Source organism: Lepisosteus platostomus, chromosome 2 (assembly GCF_059453375.1).
Source record: "Lepisosteus platostomus isolate fLepPlt1 chromosome 2, fLepPlt1.hap1, whole genome shotgun sequence".
Classification (NCBI taxonomy): Eukaryota; Metazoa; Chordata; class Actinopteri; order Semionotiformes; family Lepisosteidae; genus Lepisosteus; species Lepisosteus platostomus.
Window position 1 is genome coordinate 22,605,278 of NC_142612.1, and position 22,247 is coordinate 22,627,524.

General features: G+C 34.2%; 1 protein-coding gene across 4 annotated transcripts in view; it reads right to left on the reverse strand.

The window, feature by feature from the left end:
• Window positions 1–22,247, reverse strand: part of pcdh9 (protocadherin 9) — a 364,723-nt gene that overhangs the window by 140,307 nt on the left and 202,169 nt on the right. For 2 of the 4 annotated variants that reach the window (XM_088603202.1, XM_088603191.1), the window contains one exon: window positions 14,368–14,443. In XM_088603202.1, the coding sequence (XP_088459328.1) occupies window positions 14,368–14,443 (76 nt within the window). Of the gene's footprint in view, window positions 1–14,367; window positions 14,570–22,247 lie in introns of all 4 variants that reach the window. The other 2 variants (XM_088603183.1, XM_088603172.1) reach the window with 1 other exon arrangement.

Genomic DNA, 22,247 nt, shown 5'->3' on the forward strand with positions numbered 1-22,247 from the left:
ACTGGCTGACACCCCTCTGAAGTGGTTCCATAAAATCTGGTATACGGAAAAGAAAGCGTTGATAAATACAAGTGTCTTTTAATACACTCTTTGCTGTGCTCTTGAGGATCCTTGTGATATTTTAAGCTCTAGTTGAATGATAAGTGTCGCATTTTAAATCATTTTCGTAGTTAGAAATTATGAAACGCCCTGTTAAAAGCAAGGAAGTTTTTATGCCCGTTGAAGTAAAACAAAATGCCTGACAAAGTATGGCTTGGACAGATTCCAAGTGCTTGTACAAATGTGCTAAAGAAATTATACTTTGAGTATACAGCTTGTCCAAAGTCATCCATTATTAATACTATTAGTAATATCTTCAGTAAACGCTTTGATGCATAAATATTTCTGATAAAGGTAGGTTGTGTACTTTTGTCCAACTGAGCAATCTTGCTTTCATAAAATATACCAACATTTGAATGACTGATGATTAACATGCTGTAATACACAGTTCAAAATTAAAGGCTCAAATGCTGTACATGAGAGGTTAAGCTCCCCATGGCGGTTTTACAAGGCGACGCCTGATAGTTAACCACGTGACACCACGTTAACTGCGTGATACCGCGACACGGCCACCGGGGTATGCCGCGAAATACCTCACCCATTTTGAATGGCTGCATCTGTATGAGTCACTTACTCCTGACACTTAGAAATGCAGTCCAGATGTCCATCTGGCACTCCCTAGACAGATAGGCGCCAATGGATGACCATTGATCATGATAGCCAGGCTTAGCTAAGTGCATCCCCATTTGGGAGCTGTCCCTTATCAAAAGAAAACATCTTTAAATCAGCCTGCATGAATAGCTTCTCTGTGGCTGCACCACAGAGATGAAAAAAGAGATGGGGCCTCATTTGGGAAAGAACAGCAACACTTAATTCTGTCTTATTAACAAGCACTGCCGCTACAACTTAAAGATGTAGAATTTAAATCAATGTTCTGATAAAATTCTAAAACATACTAGTAACTCTTTTACTAAGAATATTGTGTCCACTTTTGGTCTTATAGAAAAGGTATTGCTGCTCTGCAATCAATTCAACCAGAGCAACCAGACCAACTAGGGCAACCAGATACTGTACATTCTGGGCTTAAGGTAACATCTTACGCTTGCAGGCCAAAGGAACTTAACCTTTTTAGGCATGAACAAAAAAAAACTAAGAGCGAAAACTGCCAGCGGACGTGATACAGATATTAAACATCCTCAAAGACTGACAGATACAACCTCAAGGATTTCTTCGGAATGAAAAGTGAACAGAACACACAAGTATAAACTATCTGGAAGTGCATTTAAATCAAAGAAAAGAGGCATTACTTTGCCAGAAAGATTGTGGTATTATGGAACAAGCTACACACTCATGTTGTTTAAACTGATACCCAGACTTCTTTGAAGAAATAGCTGGATGAGATCCTTGGATCACTTAACTACCAACTACTAATGGGCAAAACTGGTCAAGAGGTTTCTTCTTATTTTTTTAACCTATCTTTTTTATTATAATCTTATGTACAGAATGTATTTACAAATTAAAAGGAATACAGATTAAAGAAAGTCATCTTCTTGTAAAAATTCCTAGAGGAACTTCAATAAACATGAATTTTAGCCTTTCAGTATCCTGCTACAAATTGCAGAAATGATTGTCCGATGCCAGGCATGGTTTCATTAGACCAGTACATCATTGTATTATATGTTTTTGCTAAAGCACAAAAAAAGTTTATTTTCCTCCCTTGTACACATGACAATATACAGCCTTTTTGAGTTTATTGAATATGAGTATACTTTAATTGTAATTTGATTTAATGGAGCATCTACATTAGGTATTGGTAGAATGGCAATATGGTGACTGTAAAACAAGTTGGATTTACTTTAATAAATAAGCTACTTACAGCTTAAGTTGTAATAATCAAAATACAGCATTGCTGGCTGCTAATTGAAATAGTTGCTAAGAGAACAAACAATGGTGAAATCAAATTGCTGGATACAATACGGCTAACAGTGGGAAACATGACCTATATAATACTATTGAATAGAATGAAAATGTGCTGACTGCTTTAAAGAAAGTAAAGCTTTTTTCACACTACAGAATGCAATCAATACTTTTTCATATATTTAAAGTTCATTCAGCTGTCTACTTTTCACGACTCATTGTGTACTTCGTCTGTACAGATCAGAATAAAACTTATGTAGCACTCAGACAAACGCATGTAATCCTAAGTGTCTAAATGCGTCTTGGAACCAAGTTTATAATTGAAGCTACATTATGTGAAATCCTATATTTTTTATCCTCATAGAGTTTCTGAATGATATCAATGATGCTTTTAATAAGTTTTATTTATTTTCTTCAATTGCGAGAGAATTCTCTGCCAAACAGATCGGCTAAAAGCACCTCTTTGTAAAGTGCTTTTCTGTAGCCGACCAGTTTCATATTTTTGCTATTGACTTTCAAAACTAGAGCTTCTGCCATCTGCTCCTTTTTAGTACCCAAAACGGAAATGCTTGAGATAATGTTGAGACAGAAGTGTTGTATGCCTTCTGTGTTAATGAGAAGTTGGCCGTATCATACAAATTAACATACATTGTTCTTACTTATACACATACAGTAGATTACTTTTTATTGCCTTGGAAAATATGCCCTTTTGTGGATCTCTGCCAGTTCATAAATTAATTATTTTCCTACCATTCCCTGATACACTATGGCAATCAACAGAAGGCTGAGATACTAAATCTAAATCCTGTATTTTCTGTGACCCTCACCAGGAAAAACAGAATTAAACTGAATGCATGCATAGATATCCTACAGTATGTCTCAAAGATGAAAATGAATATATATCAATGTTTGAAAACAATATAATAATGTTATCCTCTTCATCATCATCATCATCATCATTACAAACATTTTATATTAGAAAACACAGAAAATATTTGAATAATTTCCCTTTTTGTTTCTTATTCATATTCATATTCATATTGCATGAGTTTATAGTTAAATGTATAAGTGTCAAATACTACCTAATCCATAATAGTTTTAATCATAGTCAACAACAGTGTATCCAACAATTGCATTTTGATTTTAGATTTATAATTATTTTAAAAACAAAATGGTGTTTTTTAAAAAAAACAAAACTTTTATGGGGTAGTTTTTGTTAAAGAGTGTTTTGTAAAATGTTTTATAGAACAATTGATCATTTTACTGATAAATTAATATATTTTGTGAGGCTGTGTATAAATACTTGAGAATGAACTGTGAATAGATTAATTGGAAAATAAATAAATAAAATATGTAAAAGAAATCTCATTGCCAGCAACTACTGCTGCATGCTGTATTGTTGTGCATTTGATAAACTTTGATTTGATTTTTTTATTTTTTAATGTAAATTAATTAAGGCAGCATAAGTCTATTTATGACAATAGAAAACTTCATATATTTTCAAAAGAAATGTTGCATAGTGTTACATCCCAGTGTGTGGTCTGTGTGTGTTTTTTTTATGTTCCACACTACTGACCTTTGATTGTTCTCCCTTCCCCATTGGCCCACCATTACACCACTGTTCCATACGACATCATGATAAATTAAGCTTCTTAGCCAATCAGAGTGCATCTTATTCAACATATAACATGGAGGTTTTCTGAAGGAAGAGGCCTTTCGTTTGACTTCAGTCCCGTTTGGTTTTGCTTTGCTTCGTTTCGCTTTTGCTTCAGCTTTGTTGGTTTGTTGTTTTGCCTTGTGTGTGTGTATTTTCATATAGCTTTGGCTTTGTTGTTTGTTGGTTTCTGTTCATTTCTTTGTACTTTCGTTTGTTTGTGTTTATCCTTGTTTTGCCATTTCCTTGCCCTAACCTTGCCTTTCCTTGTGTTATATGTTCAACCTTTGTGTTCTTTTGTACCCTGTTCCTGTTGATTGCTCTTGTTTTTCCTTATTTGTATTCCTAGTTCACTTGTGTTTTTGTGTGAACTGTTGTGTATAAGGTTAGTTTAGGTTGTTGGGTACATTCTACACACTTAGTTGATTTTGTATTAGTAACACTAGTTTAGTACGGGTGAGTGCCATTTGTCTTGTATGGTTTTGGGTAGTCAGTGGAGGTTAGCTAGGGTGTTTGTAGTCAGATTAGCTTTCCCTCACTTTCCTAGCCAGCTCCATTTTTGTTTATTTTATTTTCTTTGGCACCACTCTAGTTCCTTACCCTGTGTGTTATCGTGTCTTATCAGCCACTTATTCAACTTAAAATCATCACTTTTGCACCCACCTTTGTTATCACGCTTCCTAGTCCCTCACCAGAACCCACCTGCTTCCAAAAGAATTATCCTAAATGTTACACCCCTTTACCCCTAGACACTTGGGGTCGTAACAATAGTATTTTTTAACATTTTGAGACTGTGGATACCTGAATCTCCTAAATAAACATCTGTAGTCTATGCCTGTTGTTTTGTTCTTAAACTGAAGTGAGAGCAAAAGTTGACAAATGGGTTTATTATCAAAACTTAAAAGTAGTATTGGAAATTTACAATCACTAAAATCAGATTTAGCATTGTTTAATATTACTTAAATCAATGAGAGAGATGAGGTGCACACAAAGGGCATTAAACTTTAAAACTTTTCATCTAGGCAACATTAAATGGTATGTACTGTACTCATCCATCTATCCCTGGACAGGATGCCGCTCCATCACAGGGCACACATGGTCACAGACAGATATGCACACATTTACAAGGAAACTGGAGGACCTAGAGGAAACCCACAAAAACACAAGGAGAATATACAGATTCCAGGGAGACAGCGATCAGGTTCAGAAATGAACGCAGGGCCTCAGCTGTAAGGCAGCAATGCTAACCACTGTGCCACCATGCCACCAATGTGCACTCATATGTTTTCTAAAAGAAAGAATATTCCACACATCTAATCCATCAGGGTTTTGACCATAGAAAATTAAATTTTATTACAGAATTACCTTTTAATCTCATACAATTAAATATTCATGCAGAGGTGTAATAACTCAAACACTGCAACCATCACATAAACCTTCAAGAGGAAAATAAGCCTTCTTTTTAGTCAGTAATACATCTCTCTAATGATGTATTACTATACTTTGAACTTAAATTTTCTATAAACCAGACCTTTTGATATTCTTACTTATATGTGTATGTAAATTTGTACTTCATGTTAACATTTTTTCATCATTAACCTGCGTACTATCTAATAATCAAGTAATGGCAACGTCAATGAAAATTGTTGATTCAGAAGCAAACTCATCATTACTTTGATGTGAATGTATTTTTTAAAATCCATTAGATGTCATTTTCTAATAACTATTGTTTACGATCTGCTGCTTTGTCTTCCATGTATTACTAAAACATTATCATCTACATCAGCTACAATGTATTGTGTGCAACAGGAGTATTAAGGATACCTGTATAGATTTTACAGCCACTGAGCATTCTGACCACAACTCTGTTCAATACCGAATAAGGAGAGCTGTGAAGTAGTGGTACAGTTGGGTGTATAAAGTAAGCCTTATCTCATTGTGGGAGGTAAGAATAGGCAGAGACTTTTGTGAGCAATGTCTAATGAAATTGTAAGCTAAGAGCAGAATGACAAATCCTGGAGATATGTGCATAATGCATCACAGGTTTAGCCATCATCATACATTTTTCACATATGGAACTATACACATATACTGTACTATGCTACAGTAAGTGCCTTGGTGTATACTCTCCATTTTTCTATTGGAAATAAGATTTTTTCGTCTGGTTAAATAAAAAAAAGAATCAGAAAAGGAAGAACTATGTAAGTCATGAGTGCACATTCATTGAGTGTACATTCACTTTATTCATTATTAATAAAGTGGAGAGGACATGGAATTGTTACAAATGTGGGGTTATGAAACTGGTGAAAATCAGGATTTGACTGGGCAGTTTAGTCAATAAGTGAAATAATTATTTCTCCCAACTTGTAAGTGATTTCTAGCAATATACCCGAGCGGCTGGTGTAATTAGATGTAGAGTACGTGAATTCTTTGTTCTCCAGGACAGCTTTGTTGAAAGGAGTAACAATCCACAAACACAAACTACTCTACACACAACATACAACACACAAGTTACTTTGTGTACAGTATTTACATACAAGGCGTTTCAGAGGCCTAACATTCCGGTCACCCAGAAAACCCCAGACTGCTACTAAGCATTAAACCCTTAATATACCTACAGAGGCCACACAAGAGGTCAGCTGCCTTCTAAATAAATACAACGCAACCTGCAGTAAAATCTCTCTGCACCTCATATGCCACAAAATAAATGGGAGCCTAAATCCCTATCCATACAAATGCACCTTAAGCAGGAAAAAATGTTTCTAACTGAGGTATCTTTAACCCAGGAAACCCAAGTTCCCTAAAAACACAGAAAAGGACGCTCTCTCTAAGAAGGTTCAAATACTTAGCTCCAGACAGGTTTTGTTTGGATGATTATGAAGTAGCTGCTCTCAAGCCTGGCACAAGCTTCAAGTTCCAACTCTTGACTCTTTTCTTCATTCCTTTTTCTTTTTTTTCCCTCTACTGCTCTTCATGTTATTTTATATTGTGTGTTTCTGTACTGCTCCTTGCCAATCATTAATCTACAATTTACCTAGGTATACTAGGGTAAACTTTTACAAGTGTTTCTGCTCAAGGGACCTTCCAGACCTCAGTTTGAAGTGTTTACTCTTCCTAGTGTCACAAACTATCTAAAATCTAAGAGACACTTCTAAGTCACCTAAGCTGTAACAGAATAATATTTTAGATTGGCAGTGTGGCAATATGAAGATCTTTTGGAGTATAACATTCTCAATTGTAGTTTGATATACGATGGTTTATGTTTGCTTTTTAATGTTGGATATTCCCTTAATGATAATTTAAATGCAGTGACTTCAACAATTTGGTTCTGATCACATTATAGCCTTCACTACTTTTGTTGTGTTATGTTTAGCACTAGACGTATGGGCAAGATTACTCTCAAGAAAAGTTGACAACTTCACAAGATCTTATGCTTACAAGCTGATACCCAAAAAAGTCCACACCTGTATATGTAATGTAGTATTACGAAAACATTTCTTTTTCTGAAGAAATGGCAGCACACAGTGGTGCAGCTACTGTACATATATTTGCTTACAAGATATGTTCTAACTTGTTGTTAGAACACAATACTTGAGCAACAGAGTAATGATATATAAGGTAAATGGTAATGTTCAATAACATAATTGGATAAAAAATCAATATCTGTACATGTCACATCCTTACCCAAATAATATTTACCCTACAAAATTAATATTATTGAGAAAAATAACTGTATATATAATGTTATATCTTTAAATACTAATATTTTGCTTTTACAGATACAGTACATTGCTTGGATTTTCACTAATGTGGGTGCTGATTTCATCATGGATGGCATGCAAAGTATTCAAAAGCAAGGTTCTGACATTTAAGCATAAAACAGATCCTCAGCATATATACTGTAATCCTTCCATCAAAGAAATAAAATTGTTCATAAATAATTCTCATAGTGAAAGTCTTCTTCCTTATATACCATAAACTGGGAGGCTCCAAGTTACCATTAATTTAACATGCACAACATGTATAAAGCTCTACATCCTAAAACAACTAGTGTGTTTTTGATAGATCGATACTTAACAATAATGCTGATTCAGTTCAGTTTGATACATACAAGTTCCAGAGTCCTGTTCAGTTTTATGAAACAGCCAGCTACTGAATCAGAAGTATGAACTGAGCTTTGCAAAATTGACAGTTATAATTCCACTGGTCACAATTGTATTGAACCGTTTTCTTTCTAAAACTTGCTGCTCATATAGTATTCGCTCTACTGACCCACTTCAATCTCTCTTCTAATACAGCTAAAATCCCAGTAGACTGTAAGTGTTCTTTTGTTCTCCCTCTTTTTAAAGAGTGTGCTAAGCCAACCCCTAACTCCTATGGACATATATTAATTTTGTCTTGCATTTCTAAGAACATGGAAAACTTTTTTAGACTGCAATTATATCATATATGACATGCAGTTGGGTTTTCATTTGTGGCATGGGTGTGTTACAGCTGCTTTAGAAGTTCTTTATGTTATTATAATCACTGTACACAAAAATGACATTTACAGAGCTATCATTATCAATTTACCTAAGGTTTTTAATAATGTGGATATGCAGTTCTTATGAAAGTAGTGTATTATTGGTCTTTATATGAAGTTGAGTAGTATTGCCCTTAATACGAAACCGTATACAGTGTGTCAAATCTAACAGATTTGTTTCATAACCACATCCAGTTAATACCTTTTTTAAAAGATTATATCCCAGGTTCTTCTCTTTTATCCATTTATATAAACAATATTTCTAAAGCATTAGGCCACTATCACATTGACCTTTAAACCTATGACTCCATCTTATATGAATCACTTTAAGTTAAGTAATAATTTGCAGCTTAGTTTCAATAAAAGTCAGCTTTTTGTTGCAAACTACTTTAGTAGTATTGAGTATGTTGTTTTTTTTTAATTCTAGTAAGACAAATCCCATCTTTGGATGTTGCTTTAGCTCTCATAACCTATTAAATTTTAAACTAAAGGCTTGGTTATCTTTCTCACACAAAAAAAAAAAACTTGCTTTTCATGTTCTGCTTGTACAAAGAGTACACTAGTTCAGATGTCAATGCTCATTGTCTTGAACTGTGATGATGTTGTTCACAGAATGGCCTCTAAAGCTGGTCTTGGGAAACTTAATGTCTTACACAGTACCCTTTGGCTTATGCATAAGATTGATCACTTCCACCCAGAACTTGCATTGAACTTGTGTAATGTAATGCTTATTCTTAGATTGATTTGCTCTCTCTCTATAATAAACAAACACTTAATTGTTTTAGGTTGATTTACAGATCTTACATTTGGAAAACACCTTACCAGAACTGTATTGCAGTTTCTACAAATTAAAGATGTGCTACTTTTATCAAACTGAACATTTCTAGAGCATACTGTATACTATGAACATATATATATATACTTTTTCACCTTTCAGCATTAAATTAAGCCCTACTTGTTCCTTTTTAATTTGTTGCTGTCAATGACTGAAACAAGCACAATAACTGGAAACATTCCACCTTTGTATCTGAAGACATTTTCAGTTATATGATTATTTTTTTATGCCTGACATTTGCAGTTGTTAACACTGCCCCATCCTATTATTGTATGCCCTGTTATGGTATTTACATATTATCAATTGTTGTTCTTTTTCTCACTGCTCTGTTCTCTGTGCAACAATTGTTTGAACCTCATAGCTAGGTCACCATTGTAATTGAGACTTTTTTTTTCAATGGATGTATCCAGCAAAATAAAGGACCATAACTAAGAAAGCAAATATGTGTGCTCAAATTGAAAATAACAACAAAAGAGAATCTTATAACAACAGAATCAGTTAAGTTTTAGAACTATGAAAGAGAAAAATATCTTTAAAAAATTGTATTTTTTATCTTAATTGGGTCAATTTTTCTTTATATGCAGAATGTATATGTAGAAACACATACAGTCTTTACAATAACTACTCTTGTCACATTTTGAATGTTAGAAATAAAACTGATATTTTTTTACATTCAGTGAGCCTTTAAAATATTTTATACTGTTATGGGTATTTTTATCAGGTACTGTATGTGCTTTTTTATTAAATTTGTAGTAAAAAGATGGAAGACAAAATGACAATGAAATGGACAGCCTATATTCACATAGGTTTATTTTCACAGCCTTCAGAAAGGTCAGAATGAATTACATTTAAATGTGTTTTATTTATTGTAAAATATCAAATCTATGCAACTTTCTAATGGAAACACCAATGCCACATGAAACTGTGATTTCCTTATGTAAAATCACTGTTAAGATAAAATAATATTTATTACTGTAATCCGTACCTATAATAATCTTCCTTGGTCCTGCATCTGAAAAACTCCAACTTAATTGGGTTTTCAAACAAATCACCACTTGAAAAGCACCATTGGTAAACTCCCTCTATGACACAAGAAAGCAATATTTTAAATATTCTCCCTAAGAGGTACTGTAGACAGGTGTTATGTCCATGTTGGGTTGGCACGGTTCAGATTTTTGACAATATATGTTGTGTTGTTGTGTGAATGGTGAGTCAGCCATGTGTGACGTGTTAGTCTACACTGCAAACATTACTCAGGCCTGGGGGAGAGGGGGTCAGCCAGGGATTCATATTCACACCTTAGCAAGCCATGGCAACATCTGCTGAGCAGGTGCCTCATAAGGCAGGTGAGGGTTGAAATCATCACAAATAAAATCACATGAGAGTATAATGATCTCAAATACAGCTCTAGCACATGGTATTGCAGAAGTAAATGTAGAATATTTAAACAAATAAAACAATAAGATAAATATTGCCCAGAAAAAAAATCATATAATGAGTATCACAGACCTCCAATATTACATAAATCAGAACTTAATTAATACAAATACATATTTCTAACTTTTTAAACCAGTACGTATTGTTAAAAGTGAAATCTTGTATGAAAACAAATCTAACATAAATTTTGCCATACAACATTATTCAACATACAATATTATAAATTAAGCTCCAAAATGTCTCTGTAATGTTATACAATCTAAAAAAATACAGAAGATATCTTTGCTCTTTTAGAATATATATTAATTGGTATATATACAGTATGTAAAATTGATGTGTTTCAATATACAGTATGTAGTTGATTTTTAATGGAAATTATTTACTTGCATGTTTTTTAATGTAAATTCAGTGCATTGTGTCGTTAAAATCGTATACCCTTCCCAAAAGCATATCTTTTTTTCATTTTATTTTAATCTCAGGAGAAACAAAGTATAAGCTCTAGGTATTTTTCTCAATAAATCATTTACACTATTACCTCTAGGTGATAACTGCTAACTTCTGAGATCTCTAATAATTTAATTTTTTAATCATAAATACAGTATCACCTATAAAATGTATGGTTTAAACACTACATTAAATGAATAATTTACATTATTATGGGAAATTGATCTCTGAATGTGACAAAAATGTCAATTGGCATCTCCAGTATCCTTTGCTATTTACTACAGTGTTACAAACCACCTGTTAAGCCAAAATCCAGCATCAGGATCTAGCAATAGACTTTCAAACTTTTGTGGTTTGATTATATTTTCCAGACCAAGATATGTTTTAGTTTTGTTATTGTAAATCTTGTCTGTTTTCACTGCATTCTATTCACTATTTAGTATTTACATGTTGCATTTGGCATCGTGAACTTTGGTTTCACTGCTATGGTGATGACACTTTATTTGCAGATTTTCTACTGACATTCTACATTACTCCTGTGGGTTCTCCACTTTAAAGGTGTCTATCATTTTAAGATACTGAATTAAATGCATTTTTCTCATGGCAAACTATAAGATGATAGAAGTTTGCAAAGTTGATTAAGTTAAAAAACTTGGTGTTATTTTAAATCCCTTGTTGTTTGAAACAACTGTTACACACTGCACAGGATTTATTTTCCTCCACCAACATAACATTGCTCAACTAAGACCCTTGCTCTTTTTGTCAGATGCTGAAATATTGACACATGCCACAAATATTGACACATTCCATAAAGACCAGACTACTGTAATTCTCTTCTCACTACTGTATTTTCTAAGATACTAACTAGTTCAGTTTGTCTAGAGTTTTATGGCTCATATGATAACTAAAAGTACTCTACATCACCATAGAATTCATACCCTTTGTAAATCACAATTTGAAATTTAGAGTGGACTTTAAAATTTCTCAGTTTATATTAAAGGCATTGAATGGTTTCAAGGTTATTTTAGGACTTATTTTATGATTATAGTCCAATTCTTACTCTGAGATTTGCTGATTCAGGCCTTCTTACTTGACCTACAGTAAGATCAGTTCTTAGGTCCACATAAAGTTTGTGCAGCCCCACATCTGTGAATTCACTGATCAATCTATCAAGGACTCTGTGACTATGGATATTTTAAAATCTCATTTAAAGACCTATCTTTTCACTTACGTTTGTAATGTATTTTTCAGTTATGTTCTTGGTTTTACCAGGTCCAAGGCTGGGTTTCAAGTTGTTTTGCCTTTTTCTTTATTTTTACATCTGTAATATGGATTGTTAGCATCTTATTGCACACTGAACAGCACTCAACCACATACTGTAGCTTTGAATCTAAAATAAAAAAACATAATGACAAATGATCCAACCAAGAAGCAATGTGTAAATACTAAAAAGTAAAGGTCCCCGCATAGAACCCTATGAAGCATCCTGATTAAGTGGGACAACATGAGACTTAAAATAGTTACAAACCACAAAGGAAAGTATTGGTGATAATTCTATGTGATTCAGTAGCACACTATGGCACACATACAGTAAATATAGTATACGGTGCATGGTTGAAATTGTATGAATCACACAGCTCTTCTTCCTCTGTCTGTCCCTATTGTCCTTTAAACTGTCAAATCCTTGTTGAATTTTGAAATGAAAAAATCTCTACTCCTAAAATTCAGTTCCAAAAACAAAAATAACACATTACAAAGATTGTAAATGTCAGTTTTACTGAGATATCAACGTACATTTAATGTAAAGAGATACTGAAAACCAACAAACTATTGTTTTTATTATATTCACTGTATAAATGGTACTGCATACCTTATGTGAACACCAAACAGGGTGCCAGACCAAAAATACATTTTTCGTGTTCTCACTCTACTCCCTATTGATTGGACAAGAGATTGATTTAATCACTAAAGAATAAAACGATTGTTATTATAGCTGCACCAATGGTAAATGTAAGCAATGGGAGTATTAGTTGAAGCATACCATATACTGTACAGGATAAGTGCTTCTATCTCTTCAAAAACTAGTAGCACGTATTTGATCATTTGTCTTATGCTAATGTATTGGCCAGATTTCTGCAAATGTTTCTTGTCAGTGAATAGACACACTAGGTCATTGGCAAGATGGAATCACTTGAGCAACTATAAACATCTTCCTGCTGTTCTCCTGTTATTGAATTTCATTTATTCTGCCAACTCAAACAACACTAATCCTTTCATATAAACAATAATTTCTTAAATCAATGCATTTCCTCTTGAGTCAACCTGAATGCAAGTATCCAAATGATTTTCAACAACAAGGGTTAAGGTTCTAACCGTACAAAATTTTAATTAGTGATAAATCATGATTAATCATGATAAAAGACAACATGAAAATAAGAAAGACAACAAATCAGAAATAGGATCTGTCTAACTTCTTGTACTTCATTAAAAAAGTCAATACCAGGTTTTCTGTTGTACTACTAGCCTAATTGATACACATAATGAGAACAAACCCACTTCATTAAGCTTTGTTTCAGTTTTGATTTTGTGTGTTTGATTTTTTAATTATAGTATATTTTTCAAAAAAGGCTCTGTTGTTTGCAGTTGTATTACAAAATTAGGATGCAAACATAAGGCCCATTGCCTTGTAACATAATACAGAAATTAGGATGTACAGTAGTTTGATTGTTTAACCTCTGCAATTCAATTAATTTGTTTCAGCTTGAAAGGAGGGCATTTTAAAAATAATATTTGATTTAAAAATTCAAAAGATTCAAAAAAAGATTGAAACATCCTGCATGACTAGTATAGAAAAGCCAAAAACACAGGTTTAACAAAAATTGATGTGAAAAAGATTAATTAACAATTACTTGTTGAGATGTTTAAATAACAATATAGGATTTCACTCATCAATAACATGAACTAAATTTATTGTACTGGACTGTATTAAAAGTTAAATATTATGATGATTGGATATAAAACTGGGTTGTCTAATCTTTGTCTCAGACAGGCAGTGTATCAGAAGGTATTCAAGGTCTCTTTAAAGCAGCAACAGCTGAAGAGCTGGGAGAAGCTAATAAATTAGTCGAATTATGCCAGTTACTACCTTATTTTGTTTGGCAAGAGTTGAGTTGGAATTAAACCTGCAAAAATTGGCCCTCCGGGACAAGATTGGACAGCCCCGATGTGCAATCTATCTACTTCACATGTACAGTAAGTCACTTGGCATTTTTGCTTTTTACATGTTTGAAACAGCAATCCGTTTAATGTATTTATGTATGAGCAACCTTTAGTAAATCTAGCCTACTGCTTTTGCAGATCTTTCATTAGGGTATTAAGATGGAAACAGAAATGTTGAAAGAGACTATTACTTAGAAAGGCAAAATAAAAAAAAAAAGTTTTTGCCCTTCAATCACATGCCTAAAATGCACACAAATATACAGTAACTAGATAAAAGTAAAAGTAACGATAAAGACTTACCAGAGTTGGGGTCAGAGTTTCCATCAGCTTCAGTCCTCTTGTCAGGTGAGGCCGGCTCATAGAATTCGTCCTGCGGCTGAACCAGAGGGAGAGGGTGTGAGATGAGCGTTCCACTGCCCACAGGCTCATGGTCTCCTAGACCACTGTCACTGCAGCTTTCCTGGGAGCCATCAGGGAGGTGAAATGTTACACGCCGCTGTGACTAGAACGAAGAGCACAAAACAAATCTGTTAATGCTCTTCTTTTGTTATGTTTATTTTCTGGAGTATTCTATTTAATTGATAATATAATCAAAATGATTAAGTTTTGTTTATTAATAACTCTAAACAAATTAAGTCAGACCTAAGTGGCTCAGATGAACCTCATTAATGTAATATTAAATACTTATATATCTTTGAATTTGGATATCCAAAGTACTGTATTTCATGCAAGTTTCCAAAAAAATGCATTCTAGAATTCTAATAACAAAAGTTTAAACAGTTATAAATCTAAACATACATATAATTTAAAAGGCTATCCACATTTGCTATTTCTGAAAGGAACAAATGTGTCACAGGATGAGACTTTGTGAGTAGACACAAAAAATGGTATGTAGTTCTTTAGAAAAATGAGCTCAAACAACAAAACAAGTGACAAGAACAGAATAACGATCTGATCTGTACACTTTATGGACTGTAATAAACTTCTCTAATATTTTTTCAGCTGGTAAAGTATCTACAATTACATGCTTTGAAATTATGTGCATGATATCTACAGTAAATCACTAAAAAGGGCATTTTGTTAAAATAATCAAATAATAAGTCATTTGGAAATACTGGTAAATACATAAGTTATTTAATATTCTAATGAGAGATGAACGTGAGCCCTTTAAGTCTAAACTAATGTTTCCTATTATTAGCTCTTACAGTTGTAATAGAATAAATTCAAAATAGTCAAATATTGGGCTATAAATCCAGAATATTTCTATTTTTATATCCTGGTAGGAAAGAATGGGTTTCCAACCCTGGTCCTAGACAGACCCAATCCAGATTTTATAGGTCACCCTTTAATCATTTGTTGTTGTTTTTTTTGTCTTTAAAGACTAGGAACTCTTGTAAGCTATTGATCAGTTTAACAAGTACTTTGCTCAATTAAGGGAAGTCTAGTCATTGCGGGATAAAATGTCTTCATGTCTTTGTCCTAAATGTTATCATATATATTTTCCAAGATCTTTAGAAATTGTTGATTTAATGACAACCTCTAAAACTTGCTAGATAGGCACTCCCAAGCTAACATGGCTAGACACCACACACTTTTAAAAAGGGAACCATTGTGCTTTAGAACCAGTAAACACAAGGACATTTTTAGGGCAGGGATATTTGAATGTAGTATTTTAAACCTGCAAAACACATGGTCCTGGTTGACTGAAAACTTTTCTTTACCAGACTTCTTGCTGACTAAGAACATTTCTAGGCAAGAGTCAAGAGGATTGGGCTCCAACCTTTCTCTGCACAGCCCACTGCACAGTCATAGGGATTCTAAAGCTTTGCTTCTCACATTCCCAACAAAACAATTCACAATCGCATTAGTGGACTCATATTTCATTCAAGATCTTATCTAATTTAACCATGTGCACATATATGAAGCATAGAAAATATACTGTATAAATATGTATTTTTATAATGTTTATTAAAGATGTTGTTTTATACTGTATCTTAATAGACTTTTTACTGATCATCAGCATTTTCCCATTCAAGTCTCTCTAATTTCAGTGCAAAAAACAGAAATAAAATGTTTCAATACTATTTTGATGTAACATTTATACCGGACATCTTTATTTTATTTGTGATTAAAATGAGCATAGCATCAACAAAAAAAACAACACTTTTAATAGCAGAAATTTCAGTTATCATTAGGAAAATGTTTTTGTAGTAGACGTATAGATATTGTATTGAACATGCATATCTTATTATATCACATATTGAATATGCATAGCTTAGGTCAACTCATTACATTGATCAACTTGAAAGTCTCAGTTTTGTAGTGTGAGTGGCCACTGCTGAAAAAATCAATGACACATGTTTAAAATGAGAACTTTAGGGAAGCTACTACAGAATATGAAAACCCAAAGTAAAATTTAACAAGGATACTGAGATTAACACCCTTAGTCTTTTAAAAAGTGCAGTGAGATTTTTAATGACCAAGTAGTCAGGACTTTGAGTTTATGATCTCACGCGAAGGATGGCAATAACTACAGAACAGTATCCCTTGTCATATTAGGGGCACTGGTCTGGAAATTCTGGCCCAGACTGAAAAGCACCATCATTTACAGCACCAACCTGTTTCCCTTGGAGTTTTCATATCCCATTACTGACACCTAGAACATGCTACATTTTTGAATCTTTATGATTATTGATGCTGTCTGCAGAGAACTAATTCTCAATAGTGAAGTGAGGTTGTTAAATTGAGGGAAGGTCATGTAAAGTTTTAGATCTCAAGCCAGCAATTGTCACTTTTCTTAAATCAAGGAACAAAGTGTACAGTGAGCTGTCAGATAACACCTATAGTAGGTGTTAGACTTTGGCTTTGTCACAGACCACAATGTCAAAACTGAAGCTTAGCTGAACTGGGAACTGCAGGGAAGGGAAAAAAATATATCACATATGATTAGAGGTATGAATACTTTCAAATGCTACTTCACATTCCAAGTTGGGAGAATATAATTCTGTGCAGTCTTTGCATAAAAACATATAGAAACTCAAAATAATTAACAATTTCCAGGAATTAGACTTGTGAAAAGAAATCATCATGTTTACCTTAATTCTATTCCTTCATGTATACAGTACATTGTTGGGATGGCTAGCAAATACCATTATGTGTTTGATTCATGAACTGGCGGAACTGATATGGAGATAATTGCTTTTCAAAATTATATTGAGTGGAAAGTTAAATCAAGGGATAATGATTTTTGGCAACTGATAAACAGAAGAGTACCCATTTCTATTATTCTGTGCTTTACAGTTAAAGGTTTACTTTGCTTCTGCACACTTCTGTAAGATAGTGCTCTTCCAAATAAAGATAATCAAATATTTGCAGGTATTTGCAACATCTCACAGATGCCCGTCTGAAGAATTTATTATTTCAAACTACAACTCGCACTTACAGATACTTGTAGATACTGCTTCCAGTTGTCATACTGAGACTTGATTAGCATATACAGTACATATATACCTGTATATACTTAATTTTAGATTAATTTTAGGTATTACATACGTTTAAAATAGCAACTTGTATTGCTACTTATTCTGCATTTATATGGGAACAGATCTTGGGTTGCACTTAAATAAAAAAATGATCTTGTACTTAAAATGTCAGAAGACTGATTCCTGCTGTACAGGTATCCACTTTACAAATTGAAAACAATTTTCACTGTTGTTCTACCTACAGTACCTGTACATGAGGGCTTTTTATGTTCTCACCACTATTCTGTTCCTTCTTGTATAATGCAGTGTATTATAACAGTGTATTGTATTCCCTGTTGCTGGACCTAATTCGAAGCCCTAGTTTTTCCTAAATCTGTCTCTTCCCCTTTGTTCTTGTCTATCTTTAGTCTCTTGTCCCTGTCTACATTCCACCCCACCCTGCTTCTTCTAGTCTGCTAGAGAATTGGGGAATACTTCCTATCTGTCATGCCAAAGCCTGTTCACATTTGACCCTCAATAGTGGAATGAACTATCCACAGAAATCAGAAATTTGCAGTCTCTGACCACCTTTCAGCACTTGCTGTTCAAGACTCAGCACCTGTGATCTCTTAGCTCTCAACTGCATCCTTCAATAACTCCTACCGTATTGCACTAATCTTTTTAAATCTCAATATGGCAGTATAACCTGCTAATTACACTTATTCAATGTGAACAAGGTATACATATCTACAGGCTGTGTATGTTACTTCTCTGTAACCACAGAGCTGCATATTCTAGCTGTATACTACAGTATTTTAATCCATACTGTTTATTTTAGCCACTTTTTACATTTTATAATAACCTCATTGTCATTTAACTGCCCCACCACATTACCTCCCTCATCGCCAGTCATTGGAACTTTCCCTTTCTTGCAAAAATTCTAGAGCGTGCTGTCACATTTCAATTACATAACCACCTCATTGTAAATAACCTTTTCGAACCCCTCCAATCTGGTTTCCATCAACTTCACAGCACAGAAACTGCCCTGGTCAAAGTTACGAATGATCTTCTAGTAGCTTCTGATTCTGGTTCTCTCTCTATCCTCATTCTTCTTGATCTCAGTGCTGCTTTCAACACTGTTAACTGTGACATCTTACTTTCTTATCTTGAGAATGTGTTTGGAGTTTCTGACACTGCTCTGAAATGGCTCAAGTCTAACCTCACTAATCACTGTCACTTTGTCTCTCTTGACGGATTTAGGTCTGGAATTGATCTTATTAAGTCTGGTGTTCCTCAGGGCTCGATACTGGGTCCCCTACTTTTCAGCATTTACATGTTTCCACTTGGTCAGCTTTTAAGATTGCACAGCCTCAACTATCATTTCTATGCTGATGATACACAAATATACATCCATACCAAACCTGACACTGATGTGGCTGTCTCTATTCTATCTAATTGCATCTCTAACATAAAATCTTGGATGACTCAAAACGTCCTTAATCTTAACTGTCATAAGACTGAAGTCATCCTTATTGGCATCTCCCATTAAGTTTGTAAAGCCAATCCTCTAACCTTGTCTGTGGATGGTACTGTACAGTACTTGAGCTTCAGTCTAAATATGAGGTGATATTTGATTCAGGATTAACATTTGACCCACACGTGCAGCATATTGTTAAAACATCTTTTTTCACCTCAGAAATATTGCTAGACTATGTCCTATGTTATCACTAACTGTGGCTGAAAAGCTGATCAACACATTTGTCTTCCGAATTAACTACTGTAATGCTCTACTCGCTGGGGTATCTAAATCCACATTGAACAATCCAACAATCCAACAATGTCCAAAATTCGGCAGCCAGAATCCTGACCAGGTCGAGAGCAAGTGATCACATTATTCCCATCCTGGAGTCCTTGCAGTGGCTTCCTGTCAAGTTTTGTGTTGACTTTAAAATCCGCATGCTCACCTATAAGGCTCTGCATGGCTTGGCACCTCAGTACATGTCTCTGTCTAAGCTTTTATCGCCCTACTCCCCATCTTGCAGCCTTCGCTCCCTTAATTCTGGTCTCCTAACTGTCCCACAAGCCCGTCTACACTCTTTGGGTGACAAGGCCTTCTCCTGTTATGCCCCTAAGTTCTGGAACTCTCTCCCCAAGGATATCAGAGAGTCACCTTCTCTAAACTCCTTCAAATCCAGACTCAAAGCCTTCTTCTTTAGAAGAGTTTACTTAACTGGTTACATTTTTTATCCCTCTGCTCCTACTGTATTTTGTACCACCATCTACTGTCTCCTCTGCATATTCTCATTGTGTTTATCTTGTTTATTTTTTATTGTTCTTATTGCTGTTGTCATTCTGTAAAGCGCTTTGAGAAGCCACCTTTAAAGATGCTATATAAAATAAAGTGTATTATTATTTATTATTTAAATAAATCTTTTTTTTTACTTTGCTGAATCCATAGCATTGTTCATCACACTTAAATTTAATGTTATTTTTTTAGATTTTAGGACATTCTAGATACTATGCATCTGATAATAGCATATACATAAATTAAAAATAAATAACATTTAAAATGTTCACATTCAATGTGTGTGTCTTGTGTAAAATGTAACCATGATATAAATTAATATTTCATTGACAAGATTCTTAAATAACTACTTATTTGACTAATATTTAATACCAATGTGGCATGGTGGCACAGTGGTTAGGATCTCTGCTTTGCAGTGCTGCAGCCCTGGGGTCAATTCTGTAGTGTTAACTGTGTGGAATTTGCATGGTTTCACCATGTTCATGATGGATTTGGAAAAGTGCTCAGGCTTCCTTCCACAGTCCAAAGACATACTGGTAGAATAAATGGTTTCTGGGAAAACTTGCCCTGGTCCATGCATATGTGTATTTGCATCTGCCCTGTGATGAACTGGCAACCCATCCAGCCTTGTGCTCATTGCATACCAGGATAGGCTCTGGCTCCCCTGCAACCCTGAATTGGATAAAGCATTTAGAAAATGGATGGATATATAATACCTTGAAGACATAATACTAAAAAAAACTTATTTGATTACTTTAAAATATACAACAAACCAGCAAGTAATATTTAGAAGGAATTACTAGTAATTTCTCTGGAGTTGTCACGTAAGTGGTTTTATTTAGTGTGTAAGCATACTTTTTCCTGTCTTAATGTCCTGAAGCTTTTAAACCAACCCATTTAATCATTAGTTACAATAGATGTCTGCATTACTAAGAAGTATTATAGTATTTTACATAGCATTTTTACCACTTATTTACCACAGAGAATCATCTTAAAGTGCACTCTAGTGCTTTATACTTTATACTTTATACTAGTAAGCCAGCAGCCACATCACCCTGCAACTCACAACTGGCAACCCACTGACCCACTAAGCAGGTGAGAGCCTGGTCAGTACCTGGATGGGAGACCTCGTTGGAAAAACTAAGGTTGCTGCTGGAAGAGGTGTTAGTGGGGCCAGCAGGGGACGCTCACCCTGTGGTCCATGTGGGTCCTAATACCCAAGTATAGTGATGGGGATGCTATACTGTAAACAGGCGCCGTCCTTCGGATGAGACGTAAAACCGAGGTCCTGACTCTCTGTGGTCATTAAAAATCCCAGGGTGTTTCTTGAAAAGAGTAGGGGTGTAACCCTGGTGTCCTGGCCAAATTTCCCATTGTCCTTTACCAATCTCGGCCTCCTAATAATCCCCATCTATGAATTGGCTTCATTACTCTGGTCTCCTCCACACTGATGTGTGGTAAGCGTTCTGGCATACTATGGCTGCCGTTGCATCATCCAGGTGGATGCTGCACATTGGTGGTGGTGGAGGGAGTCCCCATTACCTGTAAAGCGCTTTGAGTGGAGTGTCCAGAAAAGTGCTATATAAGTGTAAGCAAATATTATTATTATAACACAGATTAATCTGTACACAAAGTTTCAGCAATTTGTTTTATTTTATTCCTAAAATGTTACATAATGTAACAACAGAAAAAAATGGTGTGCAGAATTAAGATAACCTGATGAGATTATCAACCATTCTTTTATTTTCATCAAATTAATGACTCAATTAGGCAGGTACTGTATGTAGCCATAATCTTGAAACTAGGTTGGATTTTTTAGTAGCCTCACTTTTAAAGTTCAAAAGGTGGTGGTTTGGTAAAGTTGTGTGAAAATCAACATCTATTCATGTAGTAATAAAGCACAAATTCTGATAAACACTGACTGTGCATCGAGAAAGGTAAACTATAACATGTTCATAATTAAATATTTTAAGAATTATATCTTATGTTTTTAATTGTATTTTTTAGATTTAGAGTTTCATCTTTGTAAAGATTAAGCAATGAAATTCTATGTTTAGTACATTTATGTATTAATCATTTTATGAACACTTTTATGCTATCTGTAAAAATACTTCTTGTAGCCACTGTAAAAATACCCTCCATTTCAACCAAGAAACTTTAAAATACTAAAAAAGTAAATAATCGAAAAGAATTCCCTTTAATTTGCACTGTATATAATTTAGAAGAGAGACGCAACTGAATTTATAGCATTGAACATACCTTTCTGATGACATGTAAAATGTAAGAACAACTGTTGCATAGCTACTAATGTGTAAGGATGCCGTATTTTACTGAGCACTGATTAAATTCATTTACAAATACAAATACAAATATGCTAATATAAGGAAGATTTTTACCAACACTTATCCTTTCTT